The sequence below is a fragment of the Musca autumnalis genome, unplaced genomic scaffold, assembly GCF_047663935.1.
Source record: "Musca autumnalis isolate F117 unplaced genomic scaffold, ASM4766393v1 scaffold_5, whole genome shotgun sequence".
In the NCBI taxonomy this organism is placed as follows: Eukaryota; Metazoa; Arthropoda; class Insecta; order Diptera; family Muscidae; genus Musca; species Musca autumnalis.
In genome coordinates, this window is record NW_027412088.1 from 134,086,687 (window position 1) to 134,112,962 (window position 26,276).

The following is a 26,276-nucleotide window of genomic DNA, read 5'->3' on the forward strand; positions in this document are numbered from 1 at the left end:
TCTCCACTCAATGTACCCGTATGCAAAAGTAGCAAAAGTACCCAAAATCAATAAAAATAGGCAAAGAGAGGAAGCAAATGCTGCCAGAGACATGGCTGAATACAAACAAGCTGTTGCAGAAGGTGAAACTTTCAAATTGCCGAATGGTGCGGCATTAAACAACATCCATAAAGTATCGGAAGTGGAGAAATTCATGTCCAGCATTGTAAGTGAACTCAGAGAGATGAGTGAGTCTGAGCATTTGGCTTTTACGCCAGCCCAGATATATAGTTTGAAAAACCTCAAGGATAAAATTGACAACCAATTAATAGACGTCGAGTCTTACATTATAAAAGCAAGCTATCAAAATGTGGAAAATTGTAGGTCACACACTAGTGACCTTATATAATAGTATCTAATCAGATCTTTTTCTTTTATAAATAATTAATTAATTATGATTATATTACAATACAACATACAAAGCCTAAATAGAAAAGAAAATCAAGATATTTTAGAGCTTTTCCTTTCCGAGCACGGCATAGATGTGGCTGTGTTGTCGGAGACCTGGATAAAAAACAACTCAAACGTCAGCTTCGCTGGCTATAACTTCATCAGTAAAGGCAGGCAGGATGGCTACGGAGGCGTGGGCATCCTTCTCAAAAGAAGCATTTCATACAGTGTAATTCAATTCGACTCCAATATTGAGGCGGTTGGAATCTCCACATGCAATTTGCGCAAAAACTTAAACATTATATCTGTCTACATTCCACCAAATCAACACAGAGAAACGTTTAGAAGAACCGTGAAATCAATTTTTGACAAAGCTGCAAGTTTGAGTGGGATTACCCTTATTTCCGGGGACCTCAATGCAAAGGCGGTATCTTGGGGTAACGCTGCCACTGATGCATATGGAAACATTGTGTCTAATATTGTAAATGATTATGACTTCATATGCCTAAACAATGGAGCACCAACCTTTTCTGTAAATGACACATCTTCTGCAATTGATCTGACGTTTATAAACACTGCTAGATGCCCTTATTCTTGGAGAACTCATCCAATTAAAATAACTAACAGCAATCATCATCCAATCCTAATTGATCTTCTTCGTATATCCAATAAACCCAAAAACAAAAAGAAAGGAATTTAGAGGAATTCAACTCAAATGTTAATACAGCCATTCTGAATAACACCATTGAAATCGATCCAAGAAACCGATACGTCCCCAAACCTTGGTGGGACGATGACATCCAGTCATTGTATCGGGCACGTATGGAAGCTAGAAAGAAAAAGGAGCAAACAAAATCTTGGAAAGATGCGCTGGCAGAAGGCGAAGCTGAACGCAAGCTCCATCGAGCCATTGCCAAAAAGAAAAGGAAGAGTTTTCGTCAATTCCAGAGTCAACTAAACAATCCCACCTTTAGTAAAGAGATGTGGAATTCGTTAAAAAATGTGCAGAAATATGGTAAGGAAAAACCCATTAACAACTCTTGGAATGAGTCTCAAAAAGATTATTATCTAAATTTTGTGGCCTCACAAACATCTACATCTCAAAATTCACAAGTATTTGTTCTTGGAAGTATTATAAATGAAAAACCATCATTGGATGTAGCGGATTTTGAGCAGTTCTTGAAAAGCAGAAGCCCAACTTCTGCAGCTGGACCAGATCGCGTTTCTTATAATATGATTTCCTGCTTACAAGATGATGAAAAGCGAAAGTTTTATCAAATCCTCATTGACATCTGGAATAATGGCACTTTCCCTGAGGCCTGGAGGAAAATCAGAATATCCCCAGTGCCAAAAAGGGGCAAAGATCTCGGTAATATTGAAAATTATCGACCCATCGCCTTAATGTGCACGTCGCAAAAGATCTTGGAAAGTGCAGTTAAAAAGTTGATTCTTGAGTTCGCTGAATTACATCATATAATACCGGTCAGATCCTACGCTTTCAGACCCGGCAGATCTACGTCAATGTGCATCAATGATGCGGTTAATACAGTATCTCATCTGAAAAAATTGGGAAACCAAGTTGTAGGAGCAGTTGTGGACGTGGAAAAGGCGTTCGATCGCACCGACATTAATAAACTTTCCAAAATTTTGTTTGACAACGGTTTCAATATGTATATAATAAAGTGGATTATGGATGGTATGTCTTGCAGACATCTTCAGTTTGGTGAATGTGTTAAAACGGTCACGAACGGATTACCTCAGGGAAGTGGGCTTAGCCCAGTGCTCTTCAACATATACACAGCACAACTACATAGTGTAAGTGATGCTGCAGGTGCGATCCTGTTCCATTTCGACCCATCGCCTTAATGTGCACGTCGCAAAAGATCTTGGAAAGTGCAGTTAAAAAGTTGATTCTTGAGTTCGCTGAATTACATCATATAATACCGGTCAGATCCTACGCTTTCAGACCCGGCAGATCTACGTCAATGTGCATCAATGATGCGGTTAATACAGTATCTCATCTGAAAAAATTGGGAAACCAAGTTGTAGGAGCAGTTGTGGACGTGGAAAAGGCGTTCGATCGCACCGACATTAATAAACTTTCCAAAATTTTGTTTGACAACGGTTTCAATATGTATATAATAAAGTGGATTATGGATGGTATGTCTTGCAGACATCTTCAGTTTGGTGAATGTGTTAAAACGGTCACGAACGGATTACCTCAGGCTAGTGGGCTTAGCCCAGTGCTCTTCAACATATACACAGCACAACTACATAGTGTAAGTGATGCTGCAGGTGCGATCCTGTTCCATTTCGCCGACGATTTTTTCCTTATTTGTTACAACAGAGACTTCTTTGCAGCTAAAACATTACTGGCCTCGGAAATTCTGCGTTTGTCCGAAAATTGTAGTCAACTGAGCCTTAACTTCAACATGGCTAAAGTTAAAACTATCCATTTTAACAGGAGACCTAGACAGCTAGACATCAACATCAATGGAGAACCTCTCTGTCAAGAAAATAGTATTAAATACTTAGGTGTCTTCATCTCGGCAAGCGGATCGGCTAAGGTTCATGTGGATGAAGCTACGGCAAAAGTGGATAAGGCATGCAATTTTTTGCGCATACTTGGTGGCTGCCAATTTGGCATTGCGCCATCAAAAGCCCTAAATCTTTATAAATCTTATGCAAGAGCTAAAATCGAATATGGTGCTGCTTCTATCTCAAATTTGACCAAAACCTCTGAGAAAAGGATTAAAACTTGTGTGCAAAGTTACCTAAGGAGGGTGCTTGGCCTAATCAGGTCAACCCCTGTCCCTATCATCTACAACATTGCAGCAGAATTGCCTCTGGGATATCGTTTTGAACTTGCAACTGCAAAAGAGCTTATAAAAGCTTACAGTCTTCCTGGCTTGGAAACTGCCAAAAAATTAAGAAATAATAACACCAGCTATACTCAGTGCCTAAACAAGTTCTCCAACATAATTGATAGTGTCTCTGAAACGAGGGTGATCCCACCGTCTCCAAAACACATCCAGATTTAAACTGACTTTTTCAATGGTCTCGTCACCAAAAAGTCAGATGCCAACCCGCGGATGATACAACAACTTTTTTATGAAAAAATCGACAAGCTGAGCAGACAAAACTACGAAATTTTTTTCACCGACGGATCTATTGGAAATGACACATCTAGTGCTGCTTTCCTGCATGCACGAAGCAACACTACACAGTCTTTTTACATATCTCATATATTATCATCTACATTGAGTGTCAAAAATATTCGGTTTTCAATTTCACCAATAATAACACCTCAGTATTTTAGAAGCCCATACCCAATATTCAAAAAACCATAACATAAAAAAATGTTGGTCCTGTGGCAATTAAAAAACGTAGGTAACATGGATCCATGGCAACCCTATAAGCGAGAATAACAAAGAAGAAGTTGTTAACCCTGTTTTCTATGCGTCAAAAATATTCGATTTTTGTAACTTTTGTTAAATATTTTGGCAAAAACCCGGTCAATATCGAACTTTTTCTGCAATATTAGTATAAATTTCAATAATTGCGAACAGAATCTTTGTTCCTGTGTGCAATAATATCATATTTCATAGCAAATTATCAAAATTTAGGGCTAAGGGAAAACGATATCCTAGAAAAGAGAAAACTGTTTATATTTTATTATAAAAGGGGCAGAAACAACGGGAATTTTTGCTCATTTTTGAATAATTAGTCGAATATAGTTGAAATAATTTGCAAAAGTCACGAAAATACAGAAATAATCGATTTCGTGAAACACATACATAAGCCAGCCAAACCAAGGACTGGGAGGGATGGTAGAGGAATCTCCTGGAAAAGTACGACTAACCGCTCTTAATTTTCTTGAAATTGATCACCGAGCTCTAAATGACTTTCAGAAGATAGAAAATATGCACTTACTTTCCAAAAAAATCGTAAGGATAAAGCCTTTCATGGCCTTGTAACACATCACACACGATTGGCTTATTTACATAACCAAAAATCTAGTTCAAATTTCGCCTTGATGTACCTTCAAAACTTGATGTACATCAGAAACTTGGTGAAATGGATTTAGTTTTGAATGCCTAAGTAGGAAAATCAGTATACCACCAAGTTTCCGGCCTTTCTGTGTACTCCAACACAAAAAGTACGAAGACGCTTTTAGGAGGCATGTATTTATCAATGACTTATGATGTGTTACAAGGCCATGAAAGGCTTTATCCTTACGATTTTTTTGTAATGTAAGTGCATGCTTTCTATCTTCTGAAAGTCATTTAGGGCTCGGTGATCAATTTCAAGAAAATTAAGAGCGGTTTAGCCGTAATTTTCCAGGAGATTCCTCTACCTTCCCTCCCAGTCCTTGGTTTGGCTGGCTTATGTGTTGCACGAAATCGATTATTTCTGTTTTTTTCGTGACTTTTGCAAATTATTTCAACTATATTCGACTAATTATTAAAAAATGAGCAAAAATTCCCTTTGTTTCTGCCCTTTTTATAACAAAATATAAACAGTTTTCTCTTTTCTAGGATAGCGTTTTTCCTTAGCCCTAAATTTTGATAATTTGCTATGAAATATGATATTATTGCACACAGGAACAAAGATTCTGTTCGCAATTATTGAAATTTATACTAATATTGCAGAAAAAGTTCGATATTGACCGGGTTTTTGCCAAAATATTTAACAAAAGTTGCAAAAACCGAATATTTTTGACGCATAGAAAACAGGGTTAACAACTTCTTCTTTGTTATTCGCGCTTATAGGGTTGCTATGGATCCATGTTACTTACATTTTTTAATTGCCACAGGACCAACATTTTTTTAAGTATTTGGTTTTTTGAATATTGGGTATGGGCTTCTAAAATACTGAGGTGTTATTATTGGTGAAATTTAAAACCGAATATTTTTGACACTCACTGTATGTCCGCGGAAGTCCTCGGATTTTTAAAAGCTATCATCTATGCCCGTGATAATAATCTCACTAAAATCGCAATATTGTCCGACAGTCTTAGCGGCATTCAGGCCGTTAAGTCCAAAGATCACAAAAATTATCTGATAAATGATTTCATCGATATCTCCAACTCATACTCGATCACTGTTGAGCTACATTTTGTACCCGGACATGCCAATATTCAACAAAACGAACTGGTCGATCAAGCTGCAAGAAATGCGCCAACAAATGGTTCATATATTGACATTGCTCTGCCGGTTGCAGATGCAATCAACATGGTTCAAAACTCAATCTGGAATGAATGGTCCACCCAATATTCAGCCATCGCAAGTCAAGGAAACTCACATTTTTACAATAAGAATACCTTGGTTTAAGAGCAGTAATCTACATCCGGATGACCAGAAGGTAATTAATCGAGTCTTCTCTAATCACAGTTTTAGCAAGCATACACTTGCCAAAATGAATGTTCTGCCTTCTGGGATGTGTGACGAATGTAATGAAGACGAAACTGTTTCACACATACTCTTCCATTGCTCCAAATACAATATCATCCGAATGCGCTACACCTCATTTCATGGAATCTTCTCTGTGGAGGATTTCATTGAGAAACACAAATTTGGTCACTTATATGACATTGCTAAATTCATAAGAGAGACGAAAGCATCCGTGTAGCACCCAAGGCACGTAGGTTGAGCCTACGCAATTGGTCGTGGTGTTAAACCTTTTGGCTGATCAAGGGATGGACCAAGTAATACCTTTTTATAGGCAAAAAAAGGCAACTTAATATAGAAAAAAATAAAGAACAGAGTAGAGGAAGTAAACTTATTTACCATCAAATTTACTGGAGAGTTATTATTGGCCTGTTCCCGTACTTTATAAAGTGGTAAAAGTCAGAAAAGTTGTAAAAGTCGTAAACGATTTTCATATAAATTTTGTGTACGGGAACGCAAAATGTGTAAAAATTGTAAAAACTTCTTAGTTCTGGAACAAAGCTTTACATTTGTGTTAATGTAATAAAATTAATATTCTTGTTTACACGAATAAGCAATGTTTTTTATTTATTTTGGGATATTTGCAATGGCTTGCATTTTATAGCATCATTAGACTACATTTAAATTCAATCCAAAACACTACATCAAAGGCTGTGATTTGGATCGAAAATGGAGTACATCCTAGCTGTGTGCCGTGGAAGCAAAATGGAGTGCATCCTAGCTGCGCGCTCTCTTGTAAAATTCATAGGTGAATTCATAGGAAAAGATGTACTCCAGCGGCAATTGTTCTAGTGATTTAACTGCATCCGCGGATGCAAACTTTTTGCTGGGATTTGCCGTTGGAGTACATTTTTTCCTATGAATTCACCTATGAATTTTACAAGAGAGCGCGCAGCTAGGATGCACTCCATTTTCTATCAAAATCACAGCTTTTGATGTAGTGTTTTTGATTGAATTTTAAGGCACTCTTCGGATTGCATTTTTAATAACTCCAAAGATGCAATTAAAATGCAAGCCATTGCGAAATACCCCAAAATAAATAAAATGCATTTATCATTTGCGTAAAACAAGAACACAAAGAAATTTATTATATAAACACAAATTAAAAAAAAGTTTCCATTAAATTCAATTACATTTCAGGTTACTTCCTCCGTTCTCGATTTAATCCAAGCGCATCTGATTTTGTTTCATCGTCCTAAAGTTGTTTTATGTTGCCTTCCCATCACTAGTTCACCTTTCGACATGGACTCCAACTCCACTCCATTAACAATTACCGTCTGGTGAATTACAGCAAAAATGTTCGCAACATAAGTTGTTATTTCTTTATTTTATGTATAACAAATTCTTTGATATGTATATATACACTCTTGTTTATCTTCTGAAGAAATGTGTAGGGATCAACCAACTGTTTTTTTCTGTATTGATCTCATGCATTTGTCATAACTCTGTTGGACTACATCGAAAGATGTTGTGAAATCATAACTCCAATTGCACAACATCCAAAATTGTTTGCTGGGAACATAACAACATTCATGGTACAATAAAGTAGAGGTAGGCCAGGTATGAAAATCTCTGAGAAATGCCACCCTGCAGCCATGGCTTAAAACGTCAAATGGCATGGTACAATAATAATGGTAGATGTACCTGCATAGCTATCCCGTATTACGAAAACATATGGAACTTAGAGCTTCACTTTTTATATGTTAAAAGTGCCATATAGTGTAAAAACATTTCTTTAGTCCCAATTTACATTAGGCGAGTTTACTTGCGGCAATTGTCAGTTTGATGGAGAGAGAGGTGAGGCATATGGTAACCCTTTTCCTCTCAGCCCCCTCTCTCACCTACAAACTGACAATTGCCGCAAGTAAACTCGCCTAATGTAAATTGGGACTTAGCTAGGCTCCAGAATATTCTTGTTGAAAAAGTGTTCCAAAAATAGCAAAAGTTCTTCCCAAACTTATGACAGTAAAAAAATGTCATTCACTTATTTTCTACTTGACAAGTTTGGCTAATCTGACATCGTGATTGCTGGCATCTGATTTGCAGATAAATGTCAGCAGAATTTTTACAAAAATTTTAATTTTTACATTCCCGTACTTTTGGAACAAATTTAAATTAATATCAATATTTGATAAATTGTTCATTCGTTAGTTTTGCTAAAAATATCAATAATTTTATTTTGCCACGCGAATACACATTTTTTGTCCTTGTTTTCAATTTTAAGATATAGTGTTACAGCAGAAGTTTTTTGTTGGAGCAATTCAGCGATACATCTACCTTTATGATTGCATAATGTCAAAAACAGTACAAAATGTCAATCCTGCTTTTGACAGATTAGGCCATAAAAAGAAAAAAATTGTAATCAGCTGTTATCTGTGGCCTACCTTTACTTTATTCTACCATGACAACATTAATACATTAACACAAATTATAAAAATGGCATAAATAGAATACTCAACCAGCTGGCGGAAAAATCTGAAATGTTTACCACAGGTAGATCTTTACGTCCTGTTTACAAAAATGTAAAGTTTGTTGGGGGGAAGTCCATACTTCCCGAGATATGGGTCTTGTTAAAGTAAGAAAAAAATTAAATTAAAAAAAATGTTGTTTTTGTGCCCTAAATTGGCTCCTGTCCATAGGAGAAAGTCTTAAATACCCGGCCGAAGGCCGGCTACTTATAAAAAACTTACAATTTAAAAAAAAATTCAGATTTTTTCCGTCAGCTGGTAGAGTATTCAATTTGTTCCATAAAAATTCTCCATTAAATAAATTTAATCATGACTGAGTTTACTTCCACTGCTCTGCATGTTATGTCACCTTAATTGATTTTCTTCATCATCCAAAGGGTTTTTTATATTGTCTTCCCACTCCGGTTCAGATTTCGAAATGAACTCGCAAATCCACTCCAAAAATAATTTCCGCAATATTCGCAACTTTAGTTTGTATTTATTTTTCTTTTAACAAATTCTTAGAATTTTAGACACTCTTTTTTGTGTTTTTGAAAAAAGTAATGAAATCATAACTCTGCATTGCACTACTTCCAAACTTTTTTGTCGGGACCGAATGGATGAAAGTTCTCCAATATATTCTAAAACATAGCCAAACCTAATGAAATATGTCTTTCTTTCTAGACACGTAGTAATTGGTAGAAAAACACTTAATATTTTGAAATAATTTTATTATTATTTACTTGCATATATATAGATGAATTAAACTCAACAAAATATAATAAAAAATGGTACATTATTATTTCATTCATTGTTCACAAAACAAATTGAACACACTTGTTGCCATGAGTTGCGATTAAAATCGCCAATTTTATAAAAATTGCAATTATAGAATAAAAACCTTCTCAATTATCAAAAAAATTAGAAAAATTTATCATAAACTATTGCTAATTCTTTTCTTTTTGTTATAAATTGTTCTTTTCATATTTTAGTTTTACATTGCAATGTAAAAAATTTGGTTTGGTTTAAATACAACGCTGCCAGTGAGTGCGTCTTCATTCTGTAGTTTCAATAGTTTTGTTAACAATTAGCAATGTAGTATATTGAATTATTAAATCTAAAAATGGCTAATATTAAAGGTGATAATAAAAAAAACAAATTATATTCATGAAAATTCTTTCTTATTTTGTAGGCAAAATTGAAGAGCAATAAGCTCTCATATAAGAAACCAATTAAAAAAAATATATGTGGGGATGTAGCGTATCTTCTCTTTCTGGTAACAGACAAATGAAATGTGATTACACGTAGTAGTACTTGTTGTTGTTCTTTGTTTTGAATGGGCAACGCCGCCTTCAAGAGAATATCGTCCAGCCCTATTCATGTAACATTAATCTAGTTAACAATATATGTATGTGTGTATGTGAATATATGATGTTGTATTTCTTATTTGTTCCTTCGATGATTGTGAATAGTTTTCCTGATGATCAACACAATGTACCCACGTCCCAAGTCTTAAGCTGCAAAAACGATTCAATTTTCAAGGAACTCGACGGGTAGCTATAGTAGTTAGTTATATATTTAGGATTACAATTAGTCAGGCTGGATAAAAATTCAACTAGATGCTGATGTAGATTTCTCTTCTGCAGCAGTGTTAGTTGCATCGTTGCCATTTGTCAATGTCTCTTTGGAGTTAGTATCAGTATCTGTCGTAGCACTAACGGCCAATTTCTTAAGTGTCTCAGTTGTTTCATTTACCTCGTTCGTCGTCTTCAAATGCTTTTCTATTTCATTTTTCACTTGGGCAATATCCTTTTGGCTATGGAAATAAATAGAAAAATTAAATCATTTTCTCATTTTACAATTGTGTGTTGCTTACCTAATTTGAACAAATAAAACACCATTTATGGTATTGAGCATATCCAACACTGATCCCATTGTTGGCGGTTGTATATGAATGGGAGGCAGTCCTGTTGTGAGTTTACCATTCGAATAAATGTCATTCATTTTACGTTGCAAAAGCACAGCTTGTTGCGTAAGAAGACGGAGACATTCGGCGGATTCACGTGTCTTTTCGTGTGTTTCCCCAAGCTAAACGAGAGTTGTGTTTGAATTGAAAATACAAATGTGAATATTTAAAAAAATAAATAACAGAAGAGCTTACTTGTGACTTATAAATGGCATATGTTTCCTTTTCGTTATTTAAGGCAGAGCGGAAATCTCCCATGCAAGACTGAGTTCTGGCCACCAGATGATAACTAACTGCCACATGCATAGACTTGTTTCCGTAATATTTCAAATTAAGTTTCAAAGCATGTTCAATGAAACGTAACGACAGTTCGTATTGTCCGACAGCGTGCAAAATCAAGCTGATATTACTCTACAAGAAACATTGCAAAAAAAAATTCAAAATTTATTTGTTGTCAATCTATAGATTTGGCTTATATTTCCTTTACCGACCCACCGCAGAAATTTATGAAAATTATACTACATAAAGTGCTTTTCATACCGATTCCAACGATGTATTACTATATTTGTATTGTATGTATGTATTTGTTGCGGAAATGTATACTTCCCGCGATATAGACATCCATAGTTCCGAAAATTCCCTTGTTCACTAGGAAAATAGTTACGATTCAAAAGAAAGAAAATGTCTTAAATCCCCGGCCAAAGGCCGGCTACTTAAGACAACTTACGATTTAAAGGAATTTTTTGTATTTTTCTGCGAAAGGACGGTAAAGGAAATTTGTTCCATAGATTTACACTTACGTCAATAAGGGCTACTTCAGGGTGATCTTCACCACATATCAAAACCAACAAATATCTAGCACGATAAAGCAATTTCAAAGATGTGCTCACTTGGCCATTCGCGAAGCAGTAGAGGGACAAATGTGTCTAAAGTGGTAGGAGAAAGTGGTATTGTTTATGCAAAGTGTTAAAAACAAAACATCTTGGTCACAACTTACATATTCCAAAATGGTGCATGGATTATCGATACCGTTAACACGCTCGCTCATTATAACCGCCCTTTGTTGTATGGCCAGAGCTTCTTGGGCATCGCCCAACAAATAGCTAAGGCGGGCCAGCATACGAAGGCAAGAACGATTCTCTGAATGCATTGCCCCAAATACATTATTCAATAGATTCAAAGCCTCGCTTATCAATTCGTAGCCCTCTTTGAACAGACCCTGTTGGATCTTTGATTGACCTGACATATAGAAATTGTAAGCATCTGATGCCCGAGGATTAATGTGCTTTACAATGGGGAAGACATTTAGAATATCCTCTTCAGTGAATGTGGATTTGTTCTTTGACTCAAAGTTGTATTCACGAAGCAATATTTGTATGCCCACTTTCAGGCAGAAGGCACGAAGAATGCTCACTCTTTGTAGTGAGTATTTCTCGATGGCAGTTTCTATTGAATCACAGCCAATGTCAAAGTCCCAATAGGATTTGGCCTCCTTCTTGATTTGTTGCCATAGAGTCTTTTGTGTCAGGAGGGCCCAGTCGTTGTTATCGTTGTTTGCCGTTTGACCATTCTTTTGGTTATTTTTTCCAGATGTTTTGTTTTTGTTCTTTCCGCGTTTGCTACTTGTGCTGTTGTTGCTGTTCTTGTTCAACTCGTCCGCGCTGGTGTTAGGATTCGCAGGGCCGGACGAAAGGAAGCAGTTCAAAAAGTGACTTATTGCAGCCGATAGATGCATAGCATCGGTATTTTGCATATATGCATAGTAAATGTGTTTGGTGGCACGAATTATCAATTCCATAACAGAAATGCGATGCAAATATTCCATACGTGGCACTTCGGCGAGCATTGTAATCACTTTACCCAAATAACGGACATTGATGCCATGACTGTGCAGAGCCTCGGTAACACTTGTTCCGTCCATGGGAGGCGATGTATGGCTCATATGTTCTTTGATAAAGGCAGGGATTTGTTTCAAGACCAAAAATTCCGCAGCTTCTTGCACCAATTTCTTTTGTTTTGCCAGAGTGTTGCTGCCTTCTTTGTCTTCCACGTGACGTATACCTGGTGAGAAGACATCTGGGTTGAAACGGAAATCAAATTCTTTTTCCTTTAGAGAACCAACAGCAGCGCAAGCTTTTTTAACAACTTCGGATGCTTGTGTCTCATCGGCAGTTGCGACACTGGATTGAGCTTCTTTAATAGCGTCGTAGGCATTTTCAATAGCTTCGTTCTTCTGTCCGTCGCTGTCCGTTTTTGTTTCGTCTTTGGTTTCCTCTCCCTTTTCTGTGATTGCTGCGGCTGTTTTAGCTTCTTCTTGAGACTTCTTATTTGCATTCAATTGCTGTAAGTGTTGAGCAGCATTTCTTATAAAACTAACATAGCGATCTTCAATAAATGCTTCAAGCAATTCTTGACGCAAGCAAGACAATTTGTGTTTGTGTTCAATGGGGAAGCCCATGGCTTTTAGTTCCGGACACAATTCAATGTCTAACTTTAGGAAGTTTACATCTGGTGGGAAGGTTCTCAACAAGTCCAAAATGTAGTGACGGCCGTCATTACCTATTATGCCCTTACATTCCACTGAAGAACACAATTCTACGGGTTCGTCTCTTTCGTTTAGAACAGAATGTGGCAAGATTTTCAAGTGTTTGCCGGCTTTGCGGAGCAGTTCCAAATATTTGGGGTGAGAAAGAACAGTCTTGCCAAAATCAATACTTCCATAGACTACAGATTGCTCTTGGTCTCTTTCCAAAATACCAGGAATAATGGATTGGGCTGTGACACGATATCCGCGGTAGTCAACCACCACCGTACCCAATGTGTACAAACCCTCAACATCGACGGCACTATAAACACGTACACCGTGCAGATCGTTGCGTGGAGCTACAAATGCTGCAACATCACCACCCAATTCTTTATAGTGATCACGTACATCGAAACCAAGTGAAAAGAATATATTATTCCAAATGAACATTTGCATCTTTGGATCCTCTCCCGGATTAATGGCTAGGACATTGCCATCAATTACAGCCATGGCTCCCCTGGTGGCGGCAATAACAAAGTCACCGTGAACCTTAAATATGGCGCGTTCACGTAACAAACGCTCTGGCAACGTCTTTCTGGGCAATTCTCTGGTTGTCTGTAGTTCTTCATTCCAGTCTCTTGTTTGTCCAGGTATGTGCTCTTCGTATCTGCAAAAAAGAAGAATATGTATAAAATTTATGTTTTAGCATGAACTATAGAAAATCGTACCCTAATTTTGAAGAGAAGGCATCTTCTGCACGTATGGCGTCAATTGTGTGTTCCAATTGAGGTGCTGTCCATTGATAGACTTGATAGGGCGTAGCTACCCTTTCAAATGCATGACGCAATGTACGTTTCTTCTGCATTTGTTGGAAGGCACGTTTGAACGATGGCGATATTTGTGACAGCAAATCGATTAAAGAATGGCTTAAATGACTGGGATTGTCTGGTTTTGGATTGAATACATCATCAGTCGATTGGTTAATGTAAAAGCCTTTAGGGCAAGCGGATATGTGGAAGCGCTTATCCTCCATTGTTACAACATACAAGTACATAAGGTCGCCATGAAGCTTGCGTGGGCCAGGTGGTGGATTCCATGCTGATGTTGTAAGAACTTTTAATGCTTGGGGCCCCTTGGAGTTTTTAGTTACACCTGGCTGTAATGGTTGTAATGGTGCTTCTTTTACGCCTGGCATAATATACTCTGGTGGTGTGCAATCAACCGAATCAGGACGAGATTTTTTCTTTTCCAACAAATCGCCCTGAGTAATGGAATGCAAGAATGTCAGTGAATTACATTCGACACCATTGTAAGCATCGGCCAGGTCCATACTTTTTAATAAATCACGCACATGGCGAACATGAATTCTGGCCTCCCGCATAGTATAGGGCTCCTCAACAACTTTTATTGTGGAACCTGTTTTTAAACCCTCAATGGTTTTTAGTTCAGCAAAATTATCCAAAGTAACGCCATCGAGCTGCAGTGTAAAACAGGTGCGATGGCATGTATCTTCTCTATCCATAAGCAATTGATGAATTTCTTGAACAAGTTCCATACTGGATAGCTGGACTGACCACATTTCTGCGCCAGGACTTTGTATGTTTACTGTAATGCCATTGTCGTGGAGGGCATCTAGATTGATGTCTTCCTCGTAGGTTTCATCTCCCTCTGGTACTAAAGATCCCTCATCCTTTTTTTCAACGGCTTCGACGACATCATTTGCATTCGTGTCTGTAGTAGCACCATTTGTTGTCACTCCGGTTTTATTGTCATTTTGAACATCCTTTTTTTCATTTTTCGAGTTTTTGCCTGGAAAAATCACAGAATAATAAGTGTTTAGTTGTTGGATTTGCTTAAGCTTTCAGAAATTTAACAAAACCTAAATCAATGTGTAACTAATTTAGAACTCTCGCATTACATGCAGTTGAAAAATAAAGCATCTTATTATTAGATCTAGTATAATCATTAATGTTAATTACGACTCGTGTCATATTGTTGTTGTTCTAGCAACGCAGATATACTCGTTGATTTATCTGGTACTGATTCCTCTGTATTCAGACTCAAAAATTTTGCAACCTGGTTGCGTTCATAAAGAATCAAATGACAGGCAAACAAATGCAGCGTGTCGTGTGGTTCCAAACGTGGGGTATCGTGGCATCAATTCGGGCCGCATACGAATTGAGTCGGTTGCATTATTCGGATCTTAACTGGGCTAAAACCACTCGTGTTTGCCTTGGCAGCTGAATGGGGATTTTTTTTTTAATTTCTTATGAAAATGGCTTAAGAATCGGAAAACTGAGGTATTTAAGGACGATTAATTCCAAAATTTGCACGATAACTTATAGATTACAGTACAGTTTAATAATAGTTAAAAACTCTAGACTGCCAAGTTTAGCAAGCGGATTACATACATACATATCGTCACCATAAATGACCGAAGTCCTGTCTCCAAGAAAGTCATAATTAGTTTTTTGATTGAATCTAATACATAAGACTATAATACATGCTCTTGCAAAATTTCAAGTTTCTACGTTAAAAAATAACGATCCTATTCAGAAAAGGCATTTCGGAAAATGGGATAACATTGCAGATTTTGTTGTAATGACGGATCCCAAAACCAAGCCTTTCCGCGGTTTTGGTTTCATTACTTACTCCCATTGTGGTATATGATTGATAATATCCCATATACTCGCCTTCATAAGATAAATATTCCATAAAACAGTTTCTTAATTTTATAACGTTTTTTGCTTCTCTTATAAAATTATTTTTTTTTAGTTACGACTTTTGGCATTTATGGTGACGATATCTACATATGTACTAGGGTTATGACTGTTTTACAACATTGCATACCTATATCATATTTTGATGAGTTTTTACCTAAGATTAGATTACATTTTATGGTCTGTTACAGTACTGCAAGAATCTACTAATTTTTACTATTTTTTCGACAACATAAAGGAAAAAATGTTATCGTAGTAAAAAATAGTAGCTTCTTACAGGTTCTGGAACAGAGCATTAATTATAAGGTGATTCGATAAAAAAAGCACGCGCACAAAGTCTTTCAAAAATTTTCTATATGAGCTTTTTTGACAAACTTTTGAAGTCACTATAAGCACGTACGTTTTTCGACAGAGTTGAAAACGTCATATACCTGTATAAAACATATAAAATATATTATACAGTGTGATATTTTGCTATCTAAACGAAGTCAGGTGGGATATAATATCAAAGTATTCATAAGAGCATTAAACGAATGATTCGACGTACAGAGGAGTCTCCATGTGGTTGTAAAACACTAAACGATCTGGACAAGGCAACACGCAGTGTCAATTGACATTTTTGCTTTGTTCCAGAAACTACAAGGAGCTACTATTTTTACTACGATAGCATTTTTCCCTTTATGTTATCGGAAAAAATAGTAAAAATGAGTAGATTCTTGCAGATCTGGAACAGACAATGTGCTGGGTTGTTTACAATAGCTTGATTGAGACACCTTCAAAACGTGGTTTTTGAACGCTTTTACAGTATCTTCTGGCGATTGTTGGTTTTTTGCGGGTTCATGCGCATTTCGGAATCATTACGCTTATAAACGTCTTTTGAAGCACCTCGATTGTATTTTTTCGAAATTTCTTGCACCGATCAACACGGGATCCAACGAGAAAAACCCAATTTTTGCCGCCAAGGGTTCATGAAATATCAAATGTTAGTTGGTGGAATGAATGCCCAAGGATGCTTCTATCTCACGGTATATAACATGGCGATCTTGCATTATCCGTTAACACACGGCTTAATTTTTTCTGGCACAATAGCCGTTTTTAGACGACCCCTCGCACACTTCGTTTTTTCTGGCGAGTGTCCGCAATGATTGAACTCATTGAGCCAATTTTTCATTGTGCTATAGGATGGTCCCTTATCGACATACAAAGATTTAATTTGATCGATGCACTTCTGCGCGCGATTATCCCCGTCGAAAGTTGTGAAAAATTATCGGACGAAAATGTTCGCAAGTAAATTCCATTTTTTGCAAAGTGATTTTTTCAAGTCACTGTAAGTCGGCGTTTACAAATACCAGTAATGTCAAGACAATAGCAACACGTAATGCGGCATGTAATATATTGACTATTTTATAGACTAACAACTTTTTTTTTTTTTGTTTTAAACAAAATATAAAAATGTTCTGTCATATTATTTATTCATAATTAAAAAACGTATTTTGATGCGTTTGTTGGCAAAAATTTAAGATGCCAAAAAGAACGTGTTACGAGCTAAATCATAGAATGGATGAACAATTTAAGAAAAATATTTATAATATATCTGTGGTAAGTATTGATATCTATTTTGACGGAATACATTATCGCGTCATTTCATTAAACTTGTATACATTTTATTTCAGGAACTTTTGAATGATCTGATGGACACACGAGAAAAACATTCCAAGGACCAAATAAACTTAAGTCGCTGTATCAAGTAGTAACGCACTGGTTCCAGTATCAAGGATCAAGATGGACCTGTCATATCCATAAGTATACATGATTATATTGTCATTTGTGAAATTTTTGCACACCATGCAATAAAATATAGTGTGGCTAATGCATACATATATGCATTTACCTATTTATCTGACTTGTACTTACTAGTAATTTTGGCTATAATTTCTGCCTACCGAATTGACTGGTTACTGGCAATGCAATGAGGAGACAAGGGGCTTTCCGAAGTCTATCGAATTGTCTGGTTACTGGTAATGCAATGAAGAGACAATTGCCTTCACACGACTATAGAATTGGCTAGTTACTGGTAATGCAGTGAGGAGACAATAGACCCCTTCCAATGACATCCACATGTTAAATTCCCCAGTCCATAACATTGCGAGTAGATTGGGTGGTAACTAGGAGTGTTTACCAGTAGCCAGCAAAATTTGCTAGTTATTCCCTAGTTACCCGAACAACTGGGTATGTATAGAGAAAATTATGAATGTATTGGTGAAAATGGTTTGTAACTTGCCAATACTAGGTCTGCCTGGTTACTTTCTCAGCAAGAATTATCCTGCAAGAACTTTCTCAGAGAGTAACGAGTTTTTATTCTCTTTTGCTAGAAAAAAGTAAAAAGACACCTTTCCAGTAAAAACCAGCAAGCAATCAGCTGACTTGCCAAAACAGAACAATTTGTCCGCCAATGAAGGAACCAAAGGAAGCAAAAATGTTGTATTTTATTAAAAATAAATAAGAAAATGACCCAAAAAGTATTTTTCCCACTTTGCAACTTTGTTCTCCAAAAAATCAATACAATTAGGCTTGATATTTCTACAATAAAATTGTTTCTAATTTTCACAAACATAATCAACGAAAAAATAAAAACAGATGTTTGATTATTTTGAAGAGTAAGAAGAGTTGCTAGTGCTAGAAGAAATTTGTCCAGCAAGAATTTGCAAGCTCTCAGTGAAAGAACTGTCAAAATGTCTCTCTCGAATCGCTCTCTTTTGCTGAATTTTTGCGTTAACAGACGATTTCCAGCAACAATTGGTTCAAGTTGGTACAAATTTTAGGGGAACCAGACAGACTTACTATCTGTGTGTAAACGCCTAGTAAACAACACAACACATGGTCGTATGTGAATCTGCCCTTATTACGCAAAGGCTAAAAACTGTCAAACTTTAAAAAAAAATGACAAATGACGCCTGGCGACACTGCGTGTTACCTAGGCCAGATAGTTTTTAGTGACCCTCGTGTTTGTGCATGAGTGTGATTTTTCTTAGGGGATTATATTAGCAGATTCCGTAAGAACGTAGGGTTCAGAGGTATCAACACTGACGAACACGACACGTTATTTCCCTTTTCTCATTTGTCTCAAATGTCCTTGTTTATGCCTTGTTGATGACATCTTCTCTTAATTTTATCTGTCAGTGGGGGGTGAATCTTGCAGTTTATGCAGTTCCATGTTCTTATGTTTTCATAATGTTTGTACCATCTTAGAGATGTCACGAGGTACTTTCCATTGTTAGAATCTCTTTCCCAAACCCACTAATATTGGCCTTATATTAATGATGCACGTTTGCAACATGTAACATGAGTGGAAAGTACAAAACTGTTTGTATTGTAGTTTTTTGTCAGATTAATATTCTTTATGAGGATTTATTTGATGTATACGCAATGGAATTGACATATGAAATCAAGTGGTTTTATTAAATCCGGATATACATATGTAAACGTACTATAATGGCCAACAGACGTTAAATTCTTTTGAGGTCAAGTTAATTATTTAATATTTGACAATCTCTGTTACAAACTGGATATTTAAGAAGAATATTTGAAAGAGAAAGTCACAAAATAAATATTTATGATGCGGCGTAATCGAAATCCACTCAATTTCAAATGTCAATTCGTACGTCCATTTTTTTGCATTTTATTTCACGTATACTCTATGGAATAGAAATTTGAAAACGAGTGGATTTCGTAAATCTAAACCTATAATCACCCATAGGTATCATATTATTTATGTTCAATACTTGCCACCGGTTTATCTCTGTTTGATAACGTTATAATTTCTTGCAAGTACTTCTCAAAGTGGAATTCTGTAACTCATTTTTTGACTTAGCGACAAAAATCGGTAAATTTAAAATTCTTATAATTTCGGTATTTAACGAAATTTTTCGGTAAGTTAACAATCAAAATAATGCTGTCGCTAAGTCCTATAGACAGTGTTTTCAACTTTTATTGATACTTTTCATTCATAATTTTGCGTTTTTATTTCACGGTTTTTTTTCGGTAACTCAAAAAATGTGTTGCAGAATTCCACTACAGACCTATTCTGAAAGTAATCTACCGATACACACTAATACTAGGTTTACATTTACGAAATCCACTCGATTTCAATTTTATTTATTTATATTTTTATTTATTATTCATACATTGTAATGCCAATAAGTCAAATAGACACAAGTTAGCATCACCATTAATACAATAATTAAGCTTATACACATGATCAGATAATAAAATCATTCACTATTCCGTATAATTCAAATAATTTAACAAAACAATTTTCAGTTCCATTGCTTAAACGTCTAATGAAATCCAATGGATTTCGGATTTCAGATGAGATTTCATTTGACGTATACGCAAAGGAATTTACAGTTGAAATCCAATCGATTTCTTAAAAGCAAACGTACTATAAATCTCTGACAAAATCAGTATTTTACATTTCTTTGATCACTTTACGCACCTTAAATGAAAACAAAACACACAAAACAGCCTCCTACCCTCCAAAGTCACGTGCAAATGTATATAAATACTTGCCCATGTATATGCATATATACAAGTTTGTATTTATATAGTAAATTGTGTCTAAAAGAGAATGGATGATATGTAAGTGAGTGAGAGAACAATTGATTACCTTACTCACTTGCCGGTAGTAAGTGTAATAAAAATTTTATATGATAACCTGGAAGTCTGACAAGAACGCCCTACATATCTCGATAAGATTATTGTTATGTAAAATTGTTCCAATTCTTAACTCCTCTCAATATGAGATTAAGAAAATAAACATATGTATCTTAACAACAAATGAATTATAGTTTATACATGTTACTCCACCAGTCTCTTAAATATATGTACATATATTAAAAACCTTATGTTTTTGCAAGTTTCATTAATTTGAAGCAAGACCTCGGAATGGATACGACGATACTTAAATGGATGCACGTGCTAATTGTAGGTTAAAACAACAACGATTATTAATGAATTTGTATTGCCGGCATATGCAAGTACTCATTTAACATGTTCCTACGACATACCGCGCACACTTTACAATGGACTGGTGTTCGTAGACATGGTCAATATTTAGAAATCTCCAACACCTAGAGTAATCAGCGGATAACTCAGTTTGCTCTACAATGGGGGGCAAGATTGCTAACTAAAAATTACGTAATTGTTATGTGATTGCTTTTCCCATCTTACATTATTATTGGGCGACAAATTCTACTTGGAAAATAATAACTATGCGCATCTATTAAATGGATACCTGGATACCAGCATAAATATCTTGGATTCTAATCTGTATTCATGCGATTTGATGTGTGCAAATGTCAGTCATGTTAATATAACGTTTGGATGTGTATGTTTGAACATTAAATTGATGTACGAACCTTTTTTCTTCAAATCATTCGATTGTTCTCCTTTTGTAGCCTCGACGACGGGAGATTGATTGTTTAGTGGTTTCTTATCTGTTGAAGATGTTCCATTGGAATCAGTTTTGTTTTTGTTTTTATTATCGTTTTCCAAAGCCATTCTATTGTATTCAATCTTTTCTATCTTCAGTCGTAACTAATTTTTTATTTTAGTCTGCCAACAAATGGATGTTACACAACTTCTCACCGAATTTCTTGTTAGAAAAATTGAACAGTCAACAAGATGCTATATGAACTTCGGAGTCTAAAATTAGATATTTCCCATTCACAATAATTTTTAGATTTTAATATTTTTATTTAATAACATTTATATTTTTATACTGAGGAGCAAGAACCGACCCGAAATTCAATTCAATAATTCTTAAAACTCATGTGTCCACTAGGGATATAAAAATTGACTTTTGTGTCAAATAGCCGAGAAGTCGACTTTTGCAGGTTTCAAAAAAAGTCAACGTAAGGCGTATAGAGCGTTGCCGTATCCAAGGAATAAATATCCAAGGTATTCGCGGTACCCAGCTGGGACCAGGATGAATGTTTGGACTGGATTTGGATCGATCTGAAATTTTTATCACAGGTAGCGCTTGCAGTGCTGATCACGCTAATATATATATATATCATGGGCAGGAAGTCCATACTTCCCGAGATATAGGCTCCGAAAGTTCAAAAATTCCCTTGGTTTTGACGATAAGTTTAGTTTAAGGCCATGTTTATACTATAGCCTTTTGCAGGGTTAACCTTCTTTATGAGGATTTATTTGAAATATAAGCAATGGAATTGACATTTGAAACCCAGTGGGTTTGTTAAATCCGGTTATATATAAACGTACTATAAATCGAAATTTTGTCATACACGTTTGGGTTTTATTTTAAAGATGGTAAAAGTGGACTGGGGCTGGATTCTTGTTCTATGAAAAATTGAAATGAAAAATATTTATATATTTTTTTCATTTGACAGTTTTCTCCTTTATAAAAGTTTTCATTTCACATTTTAATGGTCCCAATTTACATTAGGCGAGTTTACTTGCGGCAAGTCTCTGTTTGTAGGAGAGACACGTATGGGGAATGGAAATGGAAAAAATTGCTCGTACCGGCAATTTTCAGGCAATTCCTTTTATATTTTTCGTATTTGACATTATTATCATTGTTTTGAAAACAAAACTTGTCGGAACAGAATTGCTTCGTATAAATGCAAGAGGCAAGTTTAAAAGGGAACGAGAAAAATTGCCGCAAGAAAACTCGCCTAATGTAAATTGGTACTTAGAAACAGAATTGAGTCCCTGCTCTCATTAACAATTTTATGTTTACATCAAGTAACTAGGCGTTTACACCAGACAGAATAATCTACTAATTTTTACTATTTTTTTCGATAACATAAAGGAAAAAATGTTATCGTAGTAAAAAATAGTAACTTCTTGCAGGTTCTGGAACAGAGCAAAGCATATATTTGTCGTTTGTCTCCCAGATGTCCATCATTTTTTCAAAGACAGTCGGGTTAACAAATTTTTGACATTTTTATTAAAAAGAAGTGAGATGATCATTCAAATGTGCTGAATGTGAAAAGAAAGTACAACAAGAAAATAAGTGAACCAAAAAAGAACAACAGAACAGAAATCGATGATTTTCATTCATAATTTTACAACTGCCTAATTTTACAAGTCCCCCTTGTCTCGTATGGGATGTTTGTGAAATAATTATATTAATTTTACAACCGCCTACGTCACACAGGCAAGTTTTGGGTTTTTGACAATCAATACATGAACTCAACTGCCCTGCCATGTGTAAACGCAGGGTTATGCAATACACAGTTCGCCCCGGTCCACACTAGCGTGAATTTCATTAAAAAATTTCATGAAATTAGGTGTTCTTAAATCGAATTCCCCACTACAGCAATTTTATGATTTCACTCTACTATGGACGTCTATCTAGAGACGCATAATTTCATATCAAAATTTCAGTGAAATTACTGTAGTGTGGCCCGGGACTTCGCTTGCTCAATAGTCACACGCGCAAAATTTGCGACGAAACTTTCCCATTATTTTGGCGTTCATAGATCGAGTTCCCCAATACAGCATTTTCATAAAATTACTTTAGTATGGAACTCGATCTGTGAACGCCAAAATAATGGGAAAGTTTCGCCGCAAATTTTGAGCGTGTGACTACTGAGTTGATAAAACTTTATACATGGCATAATAAGAAGGTAATCTCATTTGAAAAATCCGTCCTTGAGCTGCCAAATACAACCATGCATTCGAAACAATATGAAAGTTGTTGTTATTGTATGTCAATGACAACAATAACAAAATATTGTTTGTTTACATTAGCCCTGTTCCTTTAAGCCTTTACCTAATAAACTGCGTGTTGCGTGTGCGTTCAAAAATACAAAAACAAAATACATGTATTTGTTGTTGTTTTCAATTTGAAATGCATGTATTTTGTTTTTGTATTTTTGAACGCACACGCAACACGCACTTAATTAGGTAAAGGCTTTACGTTCAAGAATCTTCAAGTTTTTCCACTTTTTTCTCGAAAAGCGTTCCTTTACTTCAGACACCATACAATTCATATGAGAGCAGTTTACAACTTTTCCTACTTTTGCCGGTTTTACCACTTTCTAAAGTAAAGGAACAGGCCGTTTATCTTGAAATTTTGTGCATATTAAATATTTTCTTAATTTTTCAAAAAATTCCTAGTAAAAAGCGTAAGCAGTGTGGAAAAAAAAAGAAACAGACATCGCGGTCCATTTGGGTATATTGAAATTCGGTGGAAATACGCTAAAATAACTGCAAAAGTAAAGTGAAAGAGTTCTGACATTGAAATTTTGTATAGTTGTATATTGCAGAGTTAAATGATAAATTAAGAAAGATAACATTTTATTGCCAGCAGTGTTCATCCTGAGGTCATTAACAATATCTGCCAATTGATGCTCCATAACAATCATCAATGTCAGCGAACAAACCTGTAAGTTACTTAGTTGGAACGAAGATAAATTGGTTTATAATTATATATTGAATGTGGCAGATTATTATAGATCACTAAACCGCTGCTGAATATTGGCCGTGCTGTTGTTTGCATTCCCCATGGATGAAGGTTTGTGCCTTGCTTTCCGTAACATCCCCGTCGTTGTAATCAAGAATGTTGACAGGTGAACTTGTTAAAATTGGACCTGCTGGGCATGTTGGTTGGATTTTGAACAGTGCAAATTTCCTCAGGGAAGCCTTTGGTGACTTAAAATGGTTTGTAAATATGTGATAATAATCAGTTTCAAAAAATATGTTTCCTTTCTTTCTTAGAGGTAGTTTACACTATCTATCAATGTCATATGACACGAAATAAAAACATTCCATATTTACCGACAGAGGCAATGTGGAGACGTAGTTCTTTTCATTTTCGCTGGCGTGGACGCACAGAGTAAATGACGCAAGGAAACACTCCAATTTTACACATATTAGCGAATATATAACGATGGAAAATTTCATGTCATATGACATTTACATATAGTGTAAACTACCCCTTATTTCCAGCAGGTCAAGTACCGCATCACACTTAATATATTGAAGTAACATTCCATATCGGTGCAAGATACATATACGCAAGTGCGACCATCGAAACTTGTTGCAGAAATTGTGTTTGGAACATAGAGGCGGCATAGAGATCGTAATGTATGCGGATATTTTTAAGGCTATCATTGCAGACTGAGTGCAGTTCTTCCGTACTTAGTGACGAGGCCCCATCATCGCAGCAGAAAGACGCCAGCTGACAATGCAAACACGAGTGGTTTTAGCCCAGTTAAGATCCGTACGATGCAGCAGCCTTAATTCGCATTGGGCCTGAATTGATGCCATATATCCATGTCGATTGGGATCACACGACACACTGCATTTGTTTAGATTCCCTGCTATACCCACTCACCTGTCTCCTGATTATCTATGGATGCAACCAGCCCAGATTGCAGAATTTTTGAGTCTGGATATAGAGGAATCAGAACCTGATAACTGAAATAATACACGTTGCTACAATAACAACCGACCTGGTAGTTCAGACTTACCTCTGTAATCTTTTACGACGTTCACTGAATACGAAATGCGTTTCTTATGGCCTGTTTCACTAAGTCCCGGGCCACACTACAGTAATTTCACTGAAATTTTGATATGAAATTATGCGTCTCTAGATCGACGTCCATAGTAGAGTAAAATCATAAAATTGCTGTAGTGGGGAAATCGATTTAAGAACACCTAATTTCATGAAATTTTTTAATGAAATTCACGCTAGTGTGGACCGGGACTAAGACGATTCGAATTCATATTCGTTCGAACTAATACCACATTTCAGTTTTCTGAAAAATATTTCATTCATTTTTTTTCAATCAAACAAATATTTATTACAAAAACAGGAGTTTGGTCGTAATTCGAACGAATTTGAGTTCGAATCGTCTTAGAGAAACTGGACATTAATTGGATAGTTGGAAATCTGTTTCTACCCTGAAGAAGTGGAAAAATAAAAAAGGAATGTAATGTAGTCTTTTGTTTTTTATTGGAATCTTTTCTGTAACTATAAAAAACAATAAAAGGAGCAGTAAACATAAATGTGCTAAGAACAGATCCCTTAGTTTAAATAAATAGCATTTTATCCGTTTGTGGGGTAGGTATAATGTGATATTTTTTGTTGCCCAGATCGGGTTCTTTGTTCTGTGGCGGAGTCTTCAAAAATAGAGAATTCTAATCCACCACGAGCAACACCGCCAGCGACTTCACTGTATTTGAAGAACTGGATTCTTGGGAGTGTAAAGTGTAGGTTAATGATGTTGACCAACGCCGTCGCACCTTCTGATCCAATTCCGGGAAACTAATCGTTGATTTTGTTGTTGCACCTGCAGTAATGCTGCATTGCGTGGTTCCAAAATTGTTGACAATTGTTTACGTTGTGGCGAGAACAAAGAAGCAGGGTCTGGAGAGTTTTCATCATTAAAAGCCTCAGCCGCAGTTGTTGTATTGGCAGACATCTCCTCCAACTCTACTTCATTTGGAAGCCGGTACCAAAAAGTCATTGTGGTTCTGGTTTTATTTTGGGTGTTTGAACGTTTGTGTGGAACAGGTCTCATCAGCAACAAAGAAACTACAAACCCGCAAATCTCCTGATATGGGCTGTACCTATGCCATTGTCTTCGAAAATTTCAAATATCAATTTATTTGATTGAAAATTTAAAAATTTTAAATTAAATTTTGTTTGGAATTTGAAATGTAAATAAAACTGACATATATTTGTATGTATTAACATATACATAC

General features: G+C 35.9%; 1 protein-coding gene across 1 annotated transcript; it reads right to left on the reverse strand.

Moving 5' to 3' along the window:
- Window positions 1–9,042: 9,042 nt before the first annotated feature.
- clu (clustered mitochondria protein homolog) lies at window positions 9,043–21,514 on the reverse strand. Its single transcript, XM_073991772.1, has 7 exons — window positions 20,954–21,514; window positions 13,545–14,625; window positions 11,290–13,483; window positions 11,093–11,218; window positions 10,488–10,703; window positions 10,203–10,414; window positions 9,043–10,142 (listed from the first exon to the last, which is right to left on the reverse strand). The coding sequence occupies exons 1-7, from the start codon at window positions 21,093–21,095 to the stop codon at window positions 9,938–9,940; spliced, it is 4,176 nt and encodes a 1,391-aa protein (XP_073847873.1). The 5' UTR covers window positions 21,096–21,514; the 3' UTR covers window positions 9,043–9,937.
- Window positions 21,515–26,276: the final 4,762 nt, after the last annotated feature.

Coding starts and splice junctions, on each gene's coding strand:
- clu (XM_073991772.1), bottom strand. CDS start 21,095: ATGGCTTTGGAAAACGATAATAAAAACAAAAACAAAACTGATTCCAAT. Junction 10,704..11,092: donor CTGAAGTAGCCCTTATTGAC/GTAAGTGTAAAT, acceptor TGTTTCTTGTAG/AGTAATATCAGCTTGATTTT. Junction 10,415..10,487: donor ATGCCATTTATAAGTCACAA/GTAAGCTCTTCT, acceptor ACTCTCGTTTAG/CTTGGGGAAACACACGAAAA.